General features: G+C 42.7%; 1 protein-coding gene across 2 annotated transcripts in view; it reads right to left on the bottom strand.

Annotated features, from left to right (window-relative positions):
• The window catches only part of Mthfd1 (methylenetetrahydrofolate dehydrogenase, cyclohydrolase and formyltetrahydrofolate synthetase 1), a 72,665-nt gene that overhangs the window by 16,425 nt on the left and 32,821 nt on the right, over window positions 1–23,419 (bottom strand). For both annotated transcript variants that reach the window (XM_048362061.1, XM_048362060.1), the window contains exons 9-18: window positions 18,534–18,661; window positions 18,036–18,133; window positions 17,612–17,785; window positions 14,672–14,808; window positions 12,453–12,499; window positions 10,413–10,520; window positions 9,981–10,055; window positions 5,889–5,991; window positions 2,535–2,611; window positions 1,834–1,974 (exon numbers count right to left, since the gene is read on the bottom strand). In XM_048362061.1, coding sequence (XP_048218018.1) covers window positions 1,834–1,974; window positions 2,535–2,611; window positions 5,889–5,991; window positions 9,981–10,055; window positions 10,413–10,520; window positions 12,453–12,499; window positions 14,672–14,808; window positions 17,612–17,785; window positions 18,036–18,133; window positions 18,534–18,661 — 1,088 coding nt within the window. The remainder of the gene's footprint in view (window positions 1–1,833; window positions 1,975–2,534; window positions 2,612–5,888; window positions 5,992–9,980; window positions 10,056–10,412; window positions 10,521–12,452; window positions 12,500–14,671; window positions 14,809–17,611; window positions 17,786–18,035; window positions 18,134–18,533; window positions 18,662–23,419) is intronic.

The following is a 23,419-nucleotide window of genomic DNA, read 5'->3' as shown; positions in this document are numbered from 1 at the left end:
CACTCTGCCACTTGAGCCACAGCGCCACTTCTGGCCGTTTTCTGTATATGTGGTGCTGGGGAATCGAACCTAGGGCCTCGTGTATCCGAGGCAGGCACTCTTGCCACTAGGCTATATCCCCAGCCCCCAGGTATCTTTTAATCTATCCAAACAAGTTACTGACAAAGTAAAACAATAGTTCTCCATTGGATAATAGACAATTGGGTGTAAAGCAATTTACATTCAATATTAATGAGTTTCTATGTTGAAGGCTTGGGTATTAAAATTTAAAACACATAAACTCCTATACCACAATCACTATTTAGGTATGTGTTGACATAAATAGGTATTTTTAAAAATTAAGGCCAGGAATCATAGATTACGCCTGAAATCCCAGCTAGGTAGAGATTGGAAGGTTCATGGTTTGAGATCAGCCTAGGTAAAAAGTTATCAAAACTCACTCAACCAGTAAGCAAAAGCACAGTGGTGGTTTCCTGTCATCCCTAGCTGCAAGCAAAAGCAAGAGCCTATCAGAAAAATAGCTAAAAGCAAAAAATTGGCTGCGGATATGATTCAACACTTGCCAAGCAAGCGTGAGAATGTAAGTTTAAACCCTAATACCATCACCAAAGAAGAAAAGGCAATCTCTAAGAATTTTCATCTCAAAGCTCAAAGGAGGGGCTGGGGATATGGCCTAGTGGCAAGAGTGCCTGCCTCATATATATGAGGCCTTGGGTTCAATTCCCCAACACCACATATACAGAAAATGGCCAGAAGTGGCGCTGTGGCTCAAGTGGCAGAGTGCTAGCCTTGAGCGGGAAGAAGCCAGGGACAGTGCTCAGGCCCTGAGTCCAAGCCCCAGGACTGGCCAAAAAAAAAAAGCTCAAAGGGACATACAGATAGTTTGGAAATAATACACAGGTCAAGAAGCAGCCTAGAAGGACCATCAGCAAACTGGCCATTGAGCTGTTCCAAATGTAGTTATTAGCAAGGAGGCACAGTCAATAAGCCTCATGACAAAGGCCTCTGAGCAGGGAGCTAGGGGTGGTGGGTAAGGGCCAGCAAAGTCAGCAACAGAAGGCTTTACTTTAATAGGCTGGGGATGTTCTCTGCAAACTGCAGTCATATTGCTTGCTGGGGGAGATACTTCCAGGATGAAGGCATCATTCAAATTTCCTGGAACATATTACTGACCAATTACTCACCATGAAGAATGTTTTACAAAGTTCATAATCATCTTGTAATAAACAAAATTGGAATGAATTGATGAGTTCTAGCAATAGACCTTTTGTGTATGTGTGCCATAACTGGGTTTGAACTCAGGACCTCAAGCTTTTGCTTGGCTCCTGTCTCCCACCTCAAGGCTGGCACTCTACCATTTGAGTCACACCTCCACTTCTGGCTTTTTTTTTTTTTTGGGGGGGGGCCAGTCCTGGGCCTTGGACTCAGGGCCTGAGCACGGTCCCTGGCTTCTTCCCACTCAAGGCTAGCACTCTGCCACCTGAGCCACAGCGCCCCTTCTGGCCGTTTTCCATATATGTGGCGCTGGGGAATCGAACCGAGAGCTTCATGTGTAGGAGGCAAGCACTCTTGCCACTAGGCCATATTCCCAGCCCACTTCTGGCTTTTTGCTTATTAACTGGTGATATGTATCTCTTGATTTATCTGCTGCAGCTGACTTAGAACCTTGATCCTCAGCTCTCAGCCTCCTGAGTAGCTAGGATTCCAGGCAACCAGCTCCTGGCTTCTAGCAACTTCTTAAATATAGCAGAATCCTTGTTCTCAGTAACCACTAAGAAACCCTAAAGCCATGGACCATGAAGCGCCACCAAGCTGGCATGCCCAGGAACTTACCAGATCTTCAGCAGTGATGGGCTCCCCTTTCTTACTGGATGCCACGACCATTTTGCCTAGTCTCTCTCTCATGTCTTCCAGAGAGCTAGTGAGAGCCAGGACAGCCATGATTTCACTGGCCACAGAGATATCAAACTGGGCCTAGAGGTAGACAAAGAGATGAGAGAAGATCTTTGTGATAGCCACAAGTAGGAATTGCAATAAACAGCCCCTTTGGCTTTAAAAAGTAAACAAAGAGCTGAAAGGATGGAGTAGCAAACTACTATATAAGCACCTTAGTGAAAATAATCCTTCAGTAATTAAAATTGGCAATTAATAAGTCCAAGACCTTGAGCAGTCAATTTTCAACACAATGATTCAGTATGACTAATGGTGATTATTTTCTCCCTATGAAGGCAGCTTTGAATGGTGATTATGGTTTCCTAATACTGTCAAATGGCCACAAAGAGAAGCAAGTTCCATCAATTTGTATGTAAGGATATTCACTTGGGGCTCTCCACCTCCAGGAAAAAATGCGGGGGGAAAACCACACAGGTGACACATGGTATTTACTGCAAAAGCTGTCAGGAGTGCTTAGTACCACACCTACTCACTTCCATTTTAAAAGAGAGAAGGCAGAACAACACCTGGCAGTATCAATCGTATGGGAGAGGATGGAGGAGAGTAGAAGCAGCAAGCTCTAGTTTCCATTTAGGAATTACCGTCCGCGTGTATCCTTTCTCTGTCGGAGCCTGTCCAATGGTGATCTTCCTCAGGAATCTATCATTGGTATCCAACACTACCGAAAGGGAAGATGCAGAACAATTTTAAAGAAAAGGACCTCTAAGCTGACCATGGTGGTATATACCTATAATATCAGCATTCTGAAAGCTAAGGCAAGAGGATTACAGGACAGACTACACAGCAAAACCTTGTTGCAAACAACAACAAAAAACTGGACACTGGTGGCTCAAGACTATAATCCTAGCTACTCAGAGACCTGAGGAGCAAAGTTTGAAGCCAGCCCTGGCAGAAATGTCCATGAGACTTTTAACTCCAATTAACCAGCAAAAAGCCAGAAGAGGGCTGGGAATATGGCAAAAAAGCAAAAGAGCTGAGGGACAGCACCCAGGCCTTGAGTTCAAGCCCTACCACTGACAAGTAGATAAAAAGAGGGCTGGGAATATGGCTTAGTGGTAGAGTGCTTGCCTAGCATGCATGAAGCCCTGGGTTTGATTCCTCAGTGCCATATACACAGAAAAAGCCAGAAGCGGTGCTGTGGCTCAAGTGGTAAAGTACTAGCCTTGAGCAAAAAGAAGACAGGGACAGTGCTCAGGCCCTGAGTTCAAGCCCCAGGACTGGCAAAAAAAAAAAAAGAGAGAGAGAGAGAGAGAGAGAGAAAACTAAAAGATGAGAAGGAAAGAACCAAAAAGCTAAAGGAGCTATAGAGTTTTGCGGCAACAAGACATTTAATGATGTTCTGTTAAATTTAAAACTGATGACCAAAGTTGAATATGAGTTAAGAAATAATATTTGACTATTATTTATAAAATTAAATATTCCATATATATTTATAAGCATATTCTATATATTATCCATATATTATTCATTTCCATAAATACATAGAAATATCTATTATATAGAAACATCTATATATATCAATATATATTTATATCTATATATTATAGATATATCTATACATTATGATATTTCTATATAGAAATACATAGAAACAGCTTTTATATATATATTTTTTTGTCAGTGCTTGAATTCAGGGCCTGGGAATGGTCCCTGAGCTCTTTTTGCTCAAGGCTAGCACTCTACCAGCCAAGCCACAGCTCCACTTCTGGTTTTCTGATGATTAATTGGAGATAAGAGTCCTACAGACTTTCCTGCCTGGGATGGCTTTGAACCATGATCCTCAGAACCCAGCCTCCTGAGTAGATAAGATTATAGGTGTGAGCCTAGAAATGGCTTTTAAAGCAAAGGAGTATGAGTGGCTCAGTTTTATTCCTTCTAGTCAATTCAAACAATTAAGTCAGTAAGATATTTAAAAGCACGTGCTATAGTAACAGAAAAGTAGAGCAGTTTATGCCTTTAAAAGGCTGAGGTGTGACTTGTTCTATGGGTGACTTGTGACCTTATAGCCTTATACCCTGAGAAACACCAGAGCCATCAACTCAGAGTGTGCAAATGCCCTCAGCAACAAACAAGGTAACAGGTTTGGTCTTTCCTTCAGCACATTCTATTCTGATGACAGAGTACCTATCCAGGATAACCCTGGAAAACAAGCAAATAAGTATCAGCCAACTAACAACTAACTAATCCTAATCCCACCTCAAAGAACTAACCACAACAGTTTAGAACATTCTTCCTTTTCACTTTTTTAGGCGTACAGTAGAATAGAAAATAGATTTGATCTTGGTCCAGGATTCTTGGCAAAGGTTCCCAGAATTCTTGGAATTTCAAGAGTGAAAGAAGTGCCAGGTTACTCAAAACAAACCCTTTTAAACCACACCTAGAATTATGTGTTAATGAGTGATTTAGATCCTTGAAAGCCTCCAGAGGGCTTCTACTTCACTAGTCACCAGACAGACAGAGGATCTGGAACATTCGGCCCTATCTAAAACCCTGTGCTACAGGAGCAAGACTCAGATCTATAATGATCCTATGCACATCTTCCACTGGCTATTCCTATAATGAAGCAGAAAACATCTGAAAAGCCATTCTCTGAGTCCTGTATTGGAGCTAGCAAATAAATGGACCTGATAAGGTTGTGAACTTCCCATTTATTTATTTATTTTTTCCAGTCCTGGGCTTTGGACTCAGGGCCTGAGCATTGTCCCTGGCTTCTTTTTGCTCAAGGCTAGAACTCTGCCACTTGAGCCATAGCACCACTTCTGGCCTATATATGTCGTGCTGGGGAATTGAACCCAGGACTTCATGTATACAAGGCAAGCACTCTTGCCACTAGGCCATATCCCCAGCCCACTATTTTTTTTTTATTATAAAAAAATGGCTTTGGACTCTCAATTCTCTTGCCTCAGCCTCCTAGGTGCTGAAGTGACCACATCTGCTAAGAAGCATTTTTAAGGCACTAGATAATTTGCCAGGTTTCTTTCAATAAATTCTTAATAACATAAGTTCCATGAGGGGGCTGGGAATATGGCCTAGTGGTAAAGTGCTTCTAGTATACATGAAGCCCTGGGTTTGTTTCCTCAGCACCACATAAACAGAAAAGGCCAGAAGTGGCACTATGGCTCAAGTCGCCGAGTGCTAGCCTTGAGCAAAAAGAAGCCAGGGACAGTGCTCAGGCCCTGAGTCCAAGGCCCAGGACTGGCAAAAAAAAAAAAAAAAAGAGTGTCATTTTCTTTTTGCGGGGGGCATGGATCAAGTGCAAGGCCCTGAGTGCAAACCTCAGGACAGAAAAAAAAAGTGTCAGTTTTAAAATGCTATTAACAGTTACCATGCCAATAAAAACTAGAAAAACATTCAAGAAACTGGCCTTTAGTTTCTTCTCTGCAGTGACATAAAATAGATGGATGTACTGTTGGTACAAAATAAATCTCAAAGCTATGCTAATTGCACAGATAGAAAAAGCAACATATGGTGATGAAGCCAGCAGCTCACTCACTAATTGCTAAGTACTTAAACTTTGCAGGCTACCTAATTTGTTACAAGAGAATTTTCTTAAATGAGGTAAAAAATGTGTAGGCAAGCTATTGAGCCATAAGAAAAATGAAGTCATGGATGGCAGGCAATGGTTCTGAGAAGCAAGGGCACACCATTCAAAGTGAATAATAGCTCCACCTCATGACAACTTGAACATTTTTTTTGATTTATGCATGAGCTTCCTTAAAACCACCTTCACTTTAATCAACACTGAACAGCCAGCAAAGTATTCAACCAAGAAAGACTGATAGGAACTGATAAGGAGAGGCACTGACAAGCATGAGGAAAATGTGCCTTCAACATCATTTCTTAGCCATGAAAACACCGACCCACATTCAATAACCTGTCCAGAGGGTATGGGGGTGTAATACAGCCAAGACACAGGGGGCCCTGTATGCTGGTACCTCTTTGCCAAGTTATGGTTTCTGGGTCAATATCCAGTCTTGCAAATTTGTTTATCTCTTCATCTGTCAATGTGGTAGGGTCTGTTTTTTCAATGCCTAGTCTCTAAAAAAAGGAATTAAAACACAGTAAGACAAACAAGTAGAAACATTTTAAAAAATGGAGTCTCTAGATTGATAGGGTCTTCTCTGGGGAATACATAGATCTTTTATTGAGAAGGGGCATTGGCGGTCCCTTGGCTAAGCCTAGGGCATTTCCTAGCCTCATATGTACCAAGGCATTAGTTATATTTGTCTTTGAAACTGTGCACCAGAGACATTTCCCTAACTCAGTCCTAAAAGACCGCGGAGACCAAGAAGTACTATTTTTTTTAAAACCTATCTTTTAATTAAATTAAATTAATTAATTAATTTATTTTTCGCTAGTCCTGGGTCTTGGACTCAGGGTCTGAGCACTGTCCCTGGCTTCTTTTTGCTCAAGACTAGCACTCTGCCACTTGAGCCACAGCGCCACTTCTGGCCGTTTTCTATATATGTGGTGCTGGGGAATTGAACCCAGGGCTTCATGTCTAGAAGGCAAGCACTCTTGCCACTAGGCCATATTCCCAGCCCCAAGAAATACTATTATAATGAACTTACAAATAGGTCGAAAGGTGATGACGTAAAGCTTTTTAAATTGAGACGCCCAATTTAAATGAAATTTTATGAAGAGAAGATATGACTCCTGATCAATACAAATCAATACAATCACTTTTATATGCTTTCTATGTGCCATTGTACTCTTGCTGACTCCTTATCGTTCTAAAAGATGTAAGAAGGGTTTCTATTATCCTCATGGAATTTGGAAATCTTATTTACAGTGTCTGAAGGTCATGTCCCCAAATGGAAATGCCTGTAAAACATGTTCCTCTATTCTTTTTTTTTTTTTTTGGGGGGGGGGGGGCCAGTCCTGGGGCTTGGACTCAGGGCCTGAGCACTGTTCCTGGCTTCTTTTTGCTCAAGGCTAGCACTCTGCCACTTGAGCCACAGCGCCACTTCTGGCCATTTTCTGTATATGTGGTGCTGGGGAATCGAACCCAGGGCCTCATGTATATGAGGCAGGCACTCTTGCCACTAGGCCATATCCCCAGCCCCTGTTCCTCTATTCTTGGAGCTCTTGGCAGTTTGAGTAGGCCCAACCAGATCTTCTTTGCCCACAGTTCTCATCCTATGCTAGTCAGATCTGTCCTGTTCCAGAGCTGGCTGCTCACAGCCTGTCAGACAGCCCCACAAACCTAAAGCGTGACATTGCTCACAGAAACCATCAAACCCTTAGTCACCTTGCCAAGAATCTGCCGTTGGCAACCACTTTCCACTGAGCAACCTGTACATGTCATGTAAAATTATAAGGTGGGAATGCCTGGGAAAGAGAGGAAGGGAGGCCTGATTGAGTTCTAGATATAGATAGAACTAGACACTATCTCTAGAGGGCATTCTAGGGGTACTGGAAGTTGGGCAAGGTTTTTGGTTTAAAATTTTAGAGATTCTCCCCTTTCCACAAAGACTGTTGTAATGAAGAGTAACTAGTGGTTCGCCTAATGTATAGAATTTGTGAATAAGAGTACAAACCCATCATTAGCCAAGGAATATTAAGTGGCTTCAAGATCAACTGTGCTCAATAGTTTACACATAAATATACTGACAGACTGTAGCACAACTGCAGCAGCGTGTGCTCATCTGGGTAAAGGGGAGCTCCTGACACTTTTTTTTTTTTGGCCAGTTCTGGGGCTTGGGACTCAGGGCCTGAGCACTGTCCCTGAGCTTCTTTTTGTTAAAGGCTAGCACGCTACCTCTTGAGCCACAGCACCACTTCTGGCCTTTCCTGTTTATGTGGTGCTGAGGAATCTAACCTAGAATTTCATGAATGCTAGGCAAGCACTCTACTGCTGAGCCACATTCCCAGCTCCTGACACTATTCTCGTTTTTTAATTGTCAGGATGATAAACAGAGGGGTTACAGTTACATGCCTAAGATAGTGAATACATATACATTTTTTGTCATGCCTGTTTTCCCATTCCTCGTTTTTCTCCTTCCTTCTCCCCCCCCCCCCAGGCCCTCATCTCACCCCTCCTTGCTTTTTCTATGTATGTGGCACTGAGGAATTGAACCTAGGGCTTCATGTATATGAGGTGAGCACTCTACTACTAGGCCACATTCCCAGCCCGCTGACATTGTTCTTATAGCATCAAAATGTAAAGATGAAGGAGTAGAGGGCAATTCAGTGGTAGAACAGTGTACTCACTGTACATAAGACCCTGGGTTCAGGGCTGGGAATGTGGCTTAGCGGTAGTGTGTTTGCCTAGCATGCATGAAGCCCTGGATTCGGTTCCTCAGTACCACATAAACAGAAAAAGCTGGAAGTGGTGCTGTGGCTCAAGTGGTAGAATGCTAGCTAGCTTTGAGCAAAAGAAGCTCAGGGAGAGTGCTCAGGCCTTGAGTTCAAACCCTAGGACTGGCACACACACACAAAAAAAAGTTAAAAGAATTAAACTATTATTGGCCACAAGCAGTACATAGTATTTATTGACTGCTTGCATGTGTGATGCTGACCAAAAAAGACACATATATAATATCTTTCCTTCCTTCTTCAATATACATAAATGCATCTTTGAATTTCAGTGACACCCTTCACCACCTCCCCTTGCTGTCCATTATGTGTCCTCCAGCATTGCAGTCCTGTGCTCCCCAGAATGTCTTACAAATGGAAGTGCACACTATACAACTTCCCAAGACGGCATTGTCCACTCAGGGTTGCCTTTCAAGTTCATCTAAGTTGCTTTGTCTATCAATAACTCATTACTTTATTGGACTGATGTAGCCTATTTCTCTAGTGAAGGGCATTTAGATTACTCTCAGATCTTGGAAATTAGTCAGAGACACTAAAAACATTCCTGTAGAGGTTTTTTTATGTGAGCACAAATTTTCATTTCTCTTAGATAAAAGCCGAGGAGCGGGATTGCTGGGTCATGTGGTAAAGTGTATGCGGGATGGCTTTGCATTTACTGTAGAAAGTCAGGGTACAGAGGCAATCACTTTAACTCTTCACCAAAGTCCTTTGTCTATGGAGGAAAAGGTTGAGTATTACTAACTTCATCTTATACATGAGTCAACTGAGAGACAAGTCACATAACAAATTTGCTCAAGATCCTAATGTTGGGGAGTACAGAGATTCAAACTAAAAGCTCTGTATTGTCACAGTGCCGTCCTGACTTATGCACATTATAAAGCATCAGGAAGAATGCAGTGGCTCACACCTCTAATCCTAGCTATGCTGGAAGATCATGGTTCAAGGACACCACAGGATTGGGAGGGAGGGCAGGGTGAATCCCATCTCAACAGATAAGTAGAGCATGGTGGTACACTCCTATAATCGTATAGGAGTCATAGCTAGAATAAAGCAAAAAAAGAAAAAAGGCTGCAAGTATAGATCAAATGGTAGAGCATCTGCCTTGCAAATGTCTCGCAAATGACCTGAGTTCAAGCTATAGTATCATCACCTGAATTACAGGTGGTTACTTTATTTATAAATGAGGAAAAAAAACAAAAAACAAATACCACCACTGATCTTTGCCACCTATACCAGGCCTTTCAGACTATGATTATTGGTTTTGTTTTTGTGCCAGTCATGGGGCACAAAACAAGGTACATCAGGGAATAAAATGAGGGGAGAGACACCAAGGAGCAGTCACTAAGTTTGCAATGTTTGTTTTCTGCTCCAAGTAGTGGGTAGATAGGAATTTTCATTGTTCTCTGTGCCTACTTACCTTATCTGAAATATTTCATAATTTTTGTGTGTGTGCTCTGGTACTGGAGTGTGATCTCAGAGTCTAGACATTGTCCTTATTTTTTCTTCCCAAGGCTGGTATTCTACAGCCTGAGCCACAGCTCTACTTCCAGTGTTTTGGTGTTAACTGGTAGAGTCTCATAGACTTTTCTGCCTGGGCTGGCTTTGAACTGCGATCCTCAGATCTTAGGCTTCTGAGAAGACTATGATTATTGTTACAACTGGATTCACCAAATTCACAGACTAGCAAAAATTAAAGGAAAAAAGCTTACCCATAACCTTCGAATTTGGATCTCAGAGAACTTTCTCACTCCATTTACTGATGGCACCAGACGATTAAAGAGAGCCTTCAAGAAAAGGAGAAAAATAGGCTTTGGGATGAGAGGAATCCCACTGTTTTGCTACCTGCATCAGCACCCTATGGACTAAGGCTTAATTTGGGGGCTTCTGCCTTTTTGAAATTCCTCTTACAGGCCAGATGTGATGGTACACACTTGTAGTCTCAGCTACTAGGGGGGTTGAGCCAGGCCGACTGCAAGTTTGAGGACAGCTTAAATAACTTAGTGAGATCCTGTCTCAAAATAGAATTAACAAAAGGGGTTGGAGATACAGCATATCATGTGCAGTACTGGGTTTCATCCCCAGTACTGAAGAACAAACAAACAAACCAACAAAAACCAAACCACCAGTCCTCTGCACTCTACCTTGTCTGTCTGAGTCAGTTCATGGAACATTCGAGCATCAATGGCTGCAGCCACGAGGTTGTTAGCTGCAGTGATGGCGTGGATGTCACCAGTGAGGTGGAGATTAAACTACGAAAGAACAGAAGCCACATGAGTCTCTCACTGCTCTGAGTCTTTTCAGCTCAATTCTGCAGAGACCAAATCAAAGACAGCTGGCATCTGTCCTCAGAAGCAGTACCTCTCAAACACACAATTTGCAGTTTCCCCTAAATGACATGTCCAGAAACCACAATTGCTACACCATGGGGATTAAGAGCCTCATGGGTGACTAAGGACGGACACACACACACACACACACACACTCCCATTCTTTAGCCAAGGAGTAAGAGGAGGTGTGCTGCAGCAGCTCCAACTTCATGTCCATCCATTGCTCGCATTTCTGTCATTAGGACTTTGAACTCACTGTGGGCCAGTGCTTCTCAGTATCACGCTTCATTCATTCACTGGCTTAAATGATTATTCCCACTGAAAGCCAGAATTTGAAACCAAGTTGTGTCAAAATACTATAAATTACCATGTTTCCTCTTATGTCACTTCTATTAAGAAGTTCTTCAAAACAAAAGCTTAATCTTGTTAGGCATGGTAGAATGCCTGTAATCCCATTACTTGGAAGGTTGAGGCAGGAAGACCATGAGTTTGAGTCAGCCTGGCCTAAATACTGACTTTAAGGCCAGCCTAGACTACACAGTGAGACCCAATGTCAATAAAACAAAACTGATATTTGTGAGGCGACTATAGGTTCACCTTTGGGGGTGAAGTTAGTTCTTCCCTGACTCTTAGGAAATTCTAGTGCCTCTGAGGGTGTAGCAAAGTGCCTGCCAAGGTCATAGTTACAAAGACAGGCAGTAGCAAGAAGTACCAGAAAACTTATTCCTTATTAGATATCCACCTCCAATACAGAAGTTCGAAAAATATTTTTATTGATTGGTATTTCTATGCTTGACTTACTTGAGGAATGAATATTCTAACTTTTCTATTTCCTTATCCTGTACAAACCCTACCTGGTATGATTTTCTACTCCTTATGAGTGTGTATAGAATGGATTATGCAGTGTGTCAACGACCCTCACTCTTGTGCAATAGAAATTTCTTTTCTGTCTGGGAATAAGGAGGAATGAACTGGATTCCTCCCTCCTTCTGTTACCAGGCCTCTCTGCATTAGCACTTTATCTGCTAAGTGTTTCTGCTGTGTTGAGTTTATTTGTGAGACTGACGTAACAATAAAGTGAAATATTACCCTCAAAAACAAACAAACAAAACTAAGCCAGGCGCTGGTGGCTCAAGCCTATAATCCTAGTGACTCAGGAGGCTGGGATCTGAGGGTGGAAATTCAGAGCCAGCCTGAGTCTGTAAGACTTTATCTCCAATTAACCACCAGAAAACCAGAAATGGAGTCTTAAGCAAAAGAGCTCAGAGAGGATCTGGGAATATGGTCTAGTGGCAAGAGTGCTTGCTTCGTATACAAGAAGCCCTGGGTTCAATTTCTCAGCACCACATATACAGAAAAGGGCCAGAAGTGGCGCTGTGGCTCAAGTGGCAGAGTACTAGGCCTTGAGCAAAAAGAAGCCAGGCACAGTGCTCAGGCCCTGAGTTCATGGCCCAAGACTGGCAAAAAAAAAAAAAAAAAAGAGCTCAGAGACAGAGTCCAAGCCCTGTGTTCAAGCCCCACGGCCAATAACAATAACAACAAAACTAAACTAAAATCAACTAGCCAAAACAAAAAAAACACTGCCCCCCACAACAAAACTTAATCTGGAGGCTGGGAATGTGGCTTAATGGTAGAGGGCTTGCCTAGCATGCATAAAGCCCTGGGTTTGACTCCTCAGTACCATATAAACAGAAAAGGCCAGAAGTGGTGCTGTGGCTCAAGTGGTAGAGTGCTAGCCTTGAGCACAGAGAGGCTCAGAGACAAGAGCCCAGGCCTTGAGTTCAAGCCCCAGGACTGGCAAAACAAAACTAAACTAAACTTAAGTCTGATTCAGCCAAATCTAGACTACCTTACCTCTTCCATAGGAATGACCTGGGAATAGCCACCTCCTGCAGCGCCACCTAGGGGAAAGAACAACCATAGGGGAATATGTTAAGCACGCTCTTCCATGATTTGGAATCCAAATAAAAACCAATTGATTTTTGTAACTACTAAGCATGTCATTTGTTTACTTTTTACAACCATTTGGGTAGATTTGATTAAGAGCTTTCTAATTTCTTTTACCATGCTAAAACACTTGATCTTGTTCATGCTGAACAGTTTCTCAAGTGAGATTCCAGTCTAAATGACAAAACCATGAACACATGCATACATACCTATTCATTATCTTTAGAAATAGGTTCCCTGTGATTCCTAACATGTTAAAAGCTCCAGCTGACAGTTACATAAAGGCAAGGCTGTTCAATTTCCTACTCATACAAAGCTACTCTGGCTTTTAAAAAAAGCAGTATTTAAAGTACCCACGCCTTACAGATTCCATTTCTCAACTAAGAGACACAGATTAGAAAACTAACTGCTATAGCATTTCATTTGGCTTACCAACCAAAGGCCAGTGAAGAATGTTCAATTCATCATATCATGAGTTCGACACATGTGAGTTTGGAGCACAGATTTTACCTTTGTGAGGCAGAGACCAGGCAGTGAGGCAATGTGCAAGAGGAAAAGGAGACTAATGGGGCAGCGCAAAGGGCAGGGCTCCTTCAAGTTCCAAACCAGAATGAAGTCTGTACCTTCACAGCATTGGCAGGAGAGCAGGGGTACCAAGTGTCAACATTTGCAGTAATTATCGGAATAAGCACAACGTGATAGCCAGTCACCCAGCAAATAAGAAAGCTAACTCCTGGGGCTGGGAATGTGGCTTAGTGGTAGAGTGCTTGCCTAGCATGCATGAAGCCTTGGGTTCGATTCCTCAGTGCCACATATATAGGAATAGCTGGAAGTGGTGTGGCTCAAGTGGTAGAGTGCTAGCCTTGGGCAAAAAGACACTCAGAGAGTGTCCAGGCCTGGAGTTCAAGCCCCAAGACTGGCAAAAAAAAAGAAAAGAAAAGAAAAGAAAAGAAAGAAAGCTAGCTCCAAGAACCTTTGCTAATTAATAAACATAGCTTGTTTACAAGAGCATATATGGAGCTGGGTGCATAGCTCAGTGGTAGAGTAACTGTCTAGTATGAATAAGACCTGGGCTCAATACCAAATACCACAAAAATAAATAAGTGTTCTAAAAATTTTTTTTTAAGAAAGAAAAAAAGACAGAACATTGAAGTGACAGTGGTCATGTCTGTCAATCTAGCTACTCAGGAGGCTGAGATCTAAGGATTGTGATTCAAAGCCAGCATCAACAGGTAAGTCCTGTGAGACTCTTATCTACAATATATTCCCCCAAAGCAGGAAGTGGAGCGCTGGCTCAAGCTAGAGCTCTAGCCTTGAGTCAAAAAAGCTCAGGGACAGCACCTAGGCCCTGAGTTCAAGCCCCAGGACCAGCACACATGTGCATATGTGTGCACATGCACACGCACTTGCACACCTATTTACTTTCTAGATTAACAGCTACTGGCTCATGCCTGTAATCCTAGTTACTCAAGAGACTGAGATCTCAGGATCTCAGTTGGAAGTCAGTCCAGACAGGAAATTCCATGAGACTCTTATCTCCAATTAACCAGCAAAAAGCCAAAGCGGAGTTGTGGCTCACGTGTTAGAACACTAAAAAGAAATAAAAAGAAAAAGCTAAAGGAAAGCTCCCAGTTTAAGCCCTAGTATCAGCACATAGACACACAAAATGATATTAACACTGTGTAATAGGGTAGAACAAAATGAAATACATATAAACTGGTTGGTTACAATACCTTGCACAAAGCATACACTCAGTAAGGACAGGTTTTTCTCATTCCCATCAAAGAGGAGAGCCCTGCCTGTGAAGCTTGTCTGTGTCTCAGTGTCAGCATGAACCAGGACTATAACTATTTTCATTGTTAATGTGACAGTAAACTACCAGGGTCAAATAGAGGCACCTCAAGTTGAGTATTCCACACCCAGGAGAATCCCTGTGCAATAGCAAAGTGACAGGAATAGGGATGAGGACATGAAACTCTTTGCCAACTACATCACTATTGTGTGGTATAAGAGGACCTTCCAGGCCTTGGAAGGAGATGAGGCCCCCATAAGCTGCCATGGATGGGTCTGGAAAGACTAAGGGGAGGCAGGCACCCTATGGTTGCCCAGTCTAGCCCCACACATACCTTTTATTCCAAAGGTGGGGCCTTGAGAAGGCTGCCGAACACAGGCAAAGACATTCTGATGGAGGTGGGCCCCGAGGGCTTGTACCAGCCCGATGGTGGTTGTGCTTTTTCCTTCTCCCAGGGGTGTTGGGGTTATTCTTCAATAGAAAAACAAAAGAAGAAAAGGTTTACTTGTAGAATTGAGTTTTCCGAATCCCGAAAGTCAGCTGCAGCACACCCCAGAGAACGATCTGACTCCCCACGACGTGGCTCTCAGTTGGCATTTGTTCTCCATTAGCTTTTTCACTCATGGCTGGCCCTCCACTATTCGAATGGCACTTCCAGTCCTGCTTTTTGCTATTTAATTGGAAATGGAGTCTCCTAGACTTTCTCCCCAGCTAGCTTCAAACTATACCTTGGCTTTGAACCACAACTTCAGACATCAGTCTCTATTATAGTTTATTACAGGTGTGAGCACTTGGCAGAAAATAACTCTTAATCTAAACAATAAGAAAGAGGATCAGGGGAAAAGATCTTTACCGGCCATACAATGAACAAAGGCCTCATATCTCAAATATATGCAGAACTAAAAAAATTACATTCCTCCAAAACAAATCCTCAAAGAACCAATAGCCCCCTCATCAAGTGGGCTAAAGACTTAAAAAGAGACTTCTCTGAGGAGGAAATTAGAATGGCCAAGAGACATATGAAAAAGTGCTCTACATCACTGGCCATAAAAGAAATGCAAATCAAAACAACATTGAGAGTCCATCTCACCCCAGTAAGAATGTCCTATATCAAGAAAACCAACAATAACAATTGTTGGAGGGGATGTGGCCAAAAGGGAACCCTACTTCATTGTTGGTGGGAATGTAAACTGGTTCAGCCACTCTGGCAAGCGGTATGGAGATTCCTCAGAAGGCTAAACATAGAGCTCCCCTATGACCCTATGACCCAGCAGCCCCACTTTTGGGTATCTATCCAAAAGACCATAAACAAAAAAATCACACTAAAGCCACCAGCACAACAATGTTCATCGCAGCACAATTTGTCTGGAACCAACCCAGATGCCCCTCAGTAGACGAATGGATCAGGAAAATGTGGTACATATACACAATGGAATTTTATGCCTCTATCAGAAAGAATGACACTGCCCCATTTGTAAGGAAATGGAAGGACTTGGAAAAAATTATACTAAGTAAAGTGAGCCAGACCCAAAGAAACATGGACTCTATGGTCTCCCTTATAGGGAATAATTAGCACAGGTTTAGGCTAGTCACAGCAGAGGATCACAAGAGCCCAATAGCTATACCCTTATGAACACATAAGATGATGCTGAGTGAAATGAACTCCATGTTATGGAAACGATTGTTATATCACTGTTGTAACTACTGTCAACGTGCTATGTGTAACTATTGCTTCTATTATTGATGATCCTCTTGTATCCCCTTCCTGTGGTTGTACCTACACTATCTCTGTATCTTATCTGAGTATATGGGAAACCATGTATACTGGTAAACAGTGGTATATAGGGTAAAAAAATACAAACAACTACAAAAGCAATACTTGCAAAACTGTTTGGTGTAAATGAACCGAACAACTCATGGGGGGAAAGGGAAAGGGGGAGGGGCAAGGGGGGAATGAGGGACGAGGTAACAAACAGTAAAAGAAATGTATCCAATGCCTAACATATGAAACTGTAAACTCTCTGTACATCAGTTTGATAATAAAAATTTGAAAAAAAAAAAAGAAAAGAAAAGAAAGAGCATCAGGGAAAGCATTGCTCAAGAAATAACTTCCTGATCTGCTCTCCTCCCTTTTTCTTTTATGTGTGTGCCAGTCCTTGGGCTTGAATTCAGAGCCTGAGCACTGTCCTGGGCTTCTTTTTGTTCAAGGCTAGTGCTCTTCCACTTGAGCCATAGCACCCACTTCTCGCTTTTTCTATATATGTAGTGCTGAGGAATCGAACCCAGGGTTTCAGGTATGCGAGGCAAGCACTCTACCACTAGGCCATATTCCCAGTCCTCCCTTTTTCTTTTATGTATGTGCCCGTACTGGGGCTTAAACTCAGGGACTAGGCGCATCCTTAAGCCTCTTTGTGCTCAAGGCTAGTGCTCTACCATTTGAGCCACCACACCACTTCCAGTTTTCTGTAGGTTAATTGGAGTTAAGAGTCTCACAGGAACTTTTCTGTCCGGGCCAGCTTTGAACCATGATCATCAGATCTCAGCCTCCCGAGTATCCAGGGCGTGAACCACCGGCATCTCGCTTTCTCCTTTTTTCTGTTTTATCCTACTTTAACTCTGTTGCACTAAAATAAAATCCTTGCTAAAACTTTCAAAAAACAAACAAACAAAAATTACTATACTTTAGTTCTTCTCACTGTATAGAGCAAATATATTAACTTGACACTTCCTTGTTGATAATACTATAATTTGTTTTTCAAAAACTATCTTTTAGCTAGACATAGTGATGCTCATCTGTAATTCAATCATTCAGAGGCTGAAAAGGATCATGAGTTTGATGAGAGCCTGGGCATACAAAGCAAGACCTTGTCTCAAAAACAAGGCAACAACAAGATAATCTTTGGGGTTGGGTATAGCAAAGTAGTAGATCAATTGCTTAGCAAAGAAACAAAAGTAAAACAAAACAAAAACCTAACTTTTATTGATAAAAGCCACTTAGAACAGCAATAAAAATGACTGTTCGAAAGATCCACTGAATTAATGAATTTTGAATTTAAAAATAAAAGATTCTACCTGAAAGCCAAACTCTTCTACTCAACTTTGACCAATTTTCTCATCTCTGAAGGATTTCTACTCTTACCTGCCTCACAAGGTTTCTGTAAGAATCAATAAACTGCTAAAGCCAAATTAAGGGTACCTCTACCTATGCAGGCTAAATGCAAATGCAGCCACCAATGATAGCACTGGGATAAGTTAAGCAAGAGCAGAAGCATACCCTGTCACCACCACATATTTCCCATCAGGCTGGTGCTTCAGGCGTTCCAGTGCTGACAGCAGAACTTTGGCCTTCGTTTCACCATATAATTCCACCTCTTCCGAGAGCAGACCAATTTCTCGAGCCAAATTACCAATGGGCTTTGGTTTGCAAGATCGTGATATATCAATGTCACTATTAAAAACAGGAGACAGATTATCAATCTTTATTTACTGACTTAAACCCAAATCCCAGCCATGGATGCACTTTCAGTGGAAGCATACATATACACATGCTATATGTCAGTTAAAAACCAGTAAGCCACAAGGCTAAAGGTTTACTGGGATTTGAACTCAGGGACCTGCACCTGCTAGCAGGTGCTCTACCACTTGGGCTACATCCAGCACAGCTATGAAGTTTTAAATCAGGAAAATCTCATTTTTACCTTGGAACAGGTGTCTCCAGGTTAAGGCTGTTATACTGGATTGTCCATTTTCCAGGTTTCAATTTCCCCAGGAATCGCTGTGCACTCTCTACTGTGCTCTAAGCAAAGTGACACGACATAAAACTGATAACAGGTGACTTCAGCTTCAAACCCCAGCTCACGCCAGTCCAATCCCCAAATACACTGCTTCCTCGTCACTCCCACTCAGTTCTAGGTTGAGTACACAGGCACTGGCTGGTGTGTCACAGACCACACACACTGAAACACACCTAGCCAAGGAGCATGCTTCTGCTTTTCAAGTTACAACATTCTGAAGGAAATAAGCATTGTGCCATTTCCTCAATGAATGTGATGGATAGTATTTTTTTCTTCTTCCATTCCCTTTTTCCTTGAACAAATTCACGCCCCCCACCCACCCAACTTGTTAATCATGTGTCTCCTGGCAGCAGGTGGAATTCTCTTAGTCTCCAGGATGACCACAACCTTTGCTTACAGTACCTGCATCAGCATCGCCACGGTCATGGGCCCCACGCCGCCAGGGACGGGAGTGATGAAGCCCGCCCTGGTTCTGGCCTCCTCATACGCCACGTCGCCTACAACTTTCTTCCCACTTTTTTTGGTATGGTCTGTACAAGGACAAAAATCAAAGTAGCCCCTCAGAATCCATTGCAATCCTGGTGTTCATCTCCAAGTTAAGCAATCAGTTATTGCAGTTTGTCCCCAAAGCTAAAGAGAATTTTAGGGTACGCTAGTTGCACCAGGCTCAAGTGCCTTTTTTAGTTAAAAACTACAACTTGTAGCTCAGGGACAGAGCATCAGTCTAGTGTGTGCAAGGGTTTGGGCTCAATCTCTAACACTGATACTTGATGACAGGTGTGTTCTATTTCCAACAGAGAAAATTACATTACCCGCAAAAATCCACAAAATGTGTAAGTGGTTTTTCGGAATCTGGAGAATCCTTTTGTAGGCCCTCAGGTGGCAAATAAATACTGTTTTTTATTCTTAAAACCAACTACCCAGTATATAATAAGTACCTTTTATAATGTTAATTTGCCAAGGCCTACAAAGGAATTTTTTTTTAGCGCACAAAGCTCCAACTATGTCACAGCTGCCAGATACCGTTTCTACAGCAACTGTCAGCATCCTGTGAGCTCCATGCATGAGCTGGGGAACAATTCAACATCCAACTCCAAAGACAAGCAACTACTTAAATGTATGCTAAAGGCAAGGAATATAATTACACTTCCCTTAAAAGGATACAAGAACAACTACAAATCTTAGCAGCAAAGAATAGCTATTCAAGAGAACAAAACCCAGTGATGCACCATGGCTCTCTCACACAAAGAACATCCTACACTTGGTTCTGGCGAACTTCCGGGAGAGGCCTCGGAGCAGCAAGGCTCTGAGTCAGGATCTGCTAGAACCTTAGCCACAGACTTCTGTTTGAGAAGACCTCCACACCAAGAGCAAGATTCCAGGTGTAGCAAAAGCCCAGCTACAAGAAACCAAGGCTCTGAAGTGAGCTCTTTCACTGTCCTTTTCCTCAGGGACTCCATATTTGTCGACTAAAGATGCAAAGGATTAACATTATGTAGCTCACCAGCTTGCAGTCAACCCAACAAGAAAGCAGGCACTTTGTTGAAAGTGAAAGAAACTTTTACAAAACTTAAGGATTCTTCTTCCCACACTAGGTACCTAAGGGATTTTTTTTTGGGGGGGGAGGGGGGGAGTCCATCACAGGGCTTGAACTTAGGGCCTAGGTGCTGTCGCTGAGCTCCCTACCTCCCCTGCCAAGGCCAGTTCTGTATCACTCTGCGCCACTGTGTCACTTCTGTTTTCTTTCTGGTGGTTAACTGGAGATAAGCGTCTCAGGGACTTTTCTGCCTGGCTTAGAGCCAGGCACCAGTAGCTATTTTTTTACATGTATAGAAGGAGTTGGTGACTGGGTCAGTGGCTATAAACCTAGCTACTCCGGAGGCTGAGATCTGAGGATCAGAGTTTGCAGCCAGCCAGGGCAGAAAAGTCCCTGTGAGACTCTTATCTCCAATTAACCACTCAAAAACCAGAAATGGCGCTGTAGCTCAAGTGGTAGAGAACTAGCCTTGAGCACAAAGGGGCTCAGGGACAGCACCTAGGGCCTGAGTTCAAGCCCCCCTGCCCCTCAATAATAAAAATGGAAAAGCTGGTAAATAACCACCTTGGGGTGGTTTCAGTTTTCTAAAAGATTCTAAAACAGGAAACTATGGTAGAACACTTCCCCTCATAATCTCAAGTCATTTAAAAATGTAGAGAAAATGCAGGTTTTGCTTTATTTTATTCTTCTTTACCATCTACATGAAGGGTCAGTGTCAACAGCGTAGTAACTTCTACATTTACATCAATGTATGAGACCTATCTGTAAGACTCCAGGTCCCTATCAAAGTTTTTCTTCTGGTTTGAGAACAGGATTTGAACTCAGTACCTGATGCTTTTACTTACTGGCAGTCATTCTACCAACTGAGCCATGCCTCCAACCATAGGGTTTTTCTTCTCTATTTCTTATATCTAATGCAAACCATGGAAGGATATGCAAGGATTTCAACAGAATGAGTTTGAATGTCATATTCCAAGTATTCAAAGTGAGGAGTTGTAGGAGAGCAATTTCTTTAACACCCATTAGATAATTACACTACCAGAAAAATGAGTGATCAATTATGAGCTACTGTCTTAAAAGCTCGGCAGGGAGAGTGGGAGGGAGGTTAAAAACAGTGAGGGCTTGACAGTGACTAATGCTCCTGGCAGCTCCGTGTCTACATTTCAAACTTGAGATAGGAAAGGAGCAAAAAGATTATTTTTGCTATAACTCCCTCAACAATTCAACAGATCTGAGGGCCAGCTGTCAGCGCGGGAAGCTGGACAGGGCAGCAGAGTCCATGCCCAGATGAGCTGTCTGGCATGAAAAGCACAGGACATGAAACCTGAGATATACGCAATAAAAGAAATACCAGCCGGAAGCTAGTAGCTCATGCCAGCAATCCCAGTTACTTAGGAGTCTGAAATCTGAGGATCTTAGTTCAAAGCCAGCCTAGGCAGGAAAGTCAGTGAGACTCTTTTTTTTTTTTTTTTGGCCAGTCCCGGGCCTTGGACTCAGGGCTTGAGCACTGTCCCTGGCTTCTCTTTGCTCAAGGCTAGCACTCTGCCACTTGAGCCACAGTGCCACTTCTGGCCGTTTTCTAAATATGTGGTGCTGAGGAATCAAACCCAGGGCTTCATGTATACAAGGCAAGCACTCTTGCCACTAGGCCATATTCCCAGCCCCATATAATTCTTTTTTTTGTTGTTGGTCATGGGGCTTGAATTCTGAGCCTAGGCACTGTACTTGGGCTCTTCAGCTCAAGGCTAGCGCTCAACCACTTGAGCCACAGCACACTTCCTCAGTGAGACTTTTCTTATCTCTAATTAACCACTAGAAAACCAGAAGTGGTGCTGCGGCTCAAATAGTAGAGTGCTAGCCTTGATCTGAAAGGCTCAGGGACAGTGCCCCAAGCCCAGAGTTCAAGCATGACAAGGAAAAAAAAAAAAAAAAAAGCAAGAAAGCAAGCAAGCAAGCAAGAAAGACAGACCTTCTTGGGGAAAGAGAAAGGGAGAAGAAAGATCACCACTGGTTGAAAAGAAATCAGACAAGGTTTGGAAGGAGGAATAAATATTATACATACAGAGAAGTTGGAGTAGAGGGAACAGAGGGGTAACTTGGTGTAGGAGCACCTGCTTAGTATGCACAAGGCCCAGGGTTTGATCTCCAGCATGAGGAAGACAGAGAAGAGGAAGGGAAGAAGAGAGGGAGAGAGAGAAAGGAGGGGGAAGGAGGGAGGCTCACAGATGAATTTTTATTTATTTTTGCCAGTCCTGGGGCTTGAACTAAGGGCCCAAGCACTGTCCCTGGCTTCTTTTCGCTCAAGGCTAACACTCTACCACTTGAGCCACAGCGCCCACTTCTGGCTTTTTCTGAATATGTGGTGCTGAGGAATTGAACCCAGGGCTTCATGCATGCTAAGCAAGCACTCTATCACTAAGCCATATTCCCAGCCTCTCACAGTTGAATTTTACAGATGTGAAGCCCAAGGCATAGGGTGGTGCTTGATGCTCACAAGTATTTGCTAAATTGAAGAATGTTCCTTTCTTGAATCTACCAGGTATGAACACACTCATCACTGTATTGTTCTTTGGAATTTTATGTTTCAAAGAATGGTCAGCTCCCTAATGAGTCAGGTGTGAGAGCTGCAAAGGCTAAGCAGATAAGTGCAGGAGAGGAAAGTGATCTCGCTTACAATAGCTTAAACTAGGTGTTCATGAAGGGTAAGGAAAATAAAAGGCCATCAAAGTTGCTGAAGTGAATAGGAGGCAAAGCGACTAGCAAGAGTCATGGGAGGAGGCCCACGAGGTAAGCCCAGCAAGGCAGAAGCAAGCAGGAAGGTAGACCAGGAAGAAACAGATGGTAGTCCATGCAGAGAAAAGGGTAACAACACTCAGGAGTGACACCGAGAACACAGAAGAGAGAAAAAGAGTTTCTAAGTATTCCAAAATGAATGCAATATAGAGAATGGTTGGGAAGGAAATGAAAAGGCTTCAGAAAATGAGGAGTAATTTGGGATTGAGGATGCCACATACAGTTTTAGCCATGAGTGAAAGGCTCAATTTATCTCTTCTGCCTAGAAAAAAAGTCCTGGTCAAGTCTATTTTCTTCTTTGGAAATGGTGGGGATGCAACTCAGTGCATCATACGTGCAAGGCAGGTGCCCTACCACTGAGCTGCGCTTGCAGCCCTTCTAGAGATCTCTTGGCAGGATGAGTCTCTCCTCTAGACTCTCGTAACACTTGGCCATGGAGCCTCTTACCTCTTACCTGCAGGGTGTGGGGCTGTGCTCTAAATCCCTCCCTCCCCCTGTTGACACCTGAAATGCACATGGTACTAAACTATACAGAAACTGTTGTCTTGCATACACATATACATCTAAGACAAAGTTTAATTTATGAAGCACAGTAAGATTAACATGAAATAGAATCAAAACAGCACTATGCAGTAATAAAAGTAATGTGGATATGGTTTCTCTCAAAATAACTTAAACTTTCACCTTTTTGCTTAAAGGAACATGTGACTGCTTCCCTCTGGCATAGCCACACTAATAGCACTGTCATCCTTGCACTTTGGGGACGTGTTAAGTACAAGAACACATGTACTGCAATGATCCATCTGGTAACAGAGAGGGCTACTAAGTGACTAAGGGCAGGTAACTATTGTGTGTGGATTCAGTGGATGAAGGGATGACTCAGACCCAGGTAGGAACAAATATTTCATGAGCTTTATTTAAATCACATGCCATTTCATTTAAAATTTGTGAATTGCTT

Source organism: Perognathus longimembris, chromosome 14 (genome assembly GCF_023159225.1).
Source record: "Perognathus longimembris pacificus isolate PPM17 chromosome 14, ASM2315922v1, whole genome shotgun sequence".
Lineage (NCBI taxonomy): Eukaryota > Metazoa > Chordata > Mammalia > Rodentia > Heteromyidae > Perognathus > Perognathus longimembris.
This window is presented reverse-complemented; position numbering and strand designations above follow the sequence as displayed.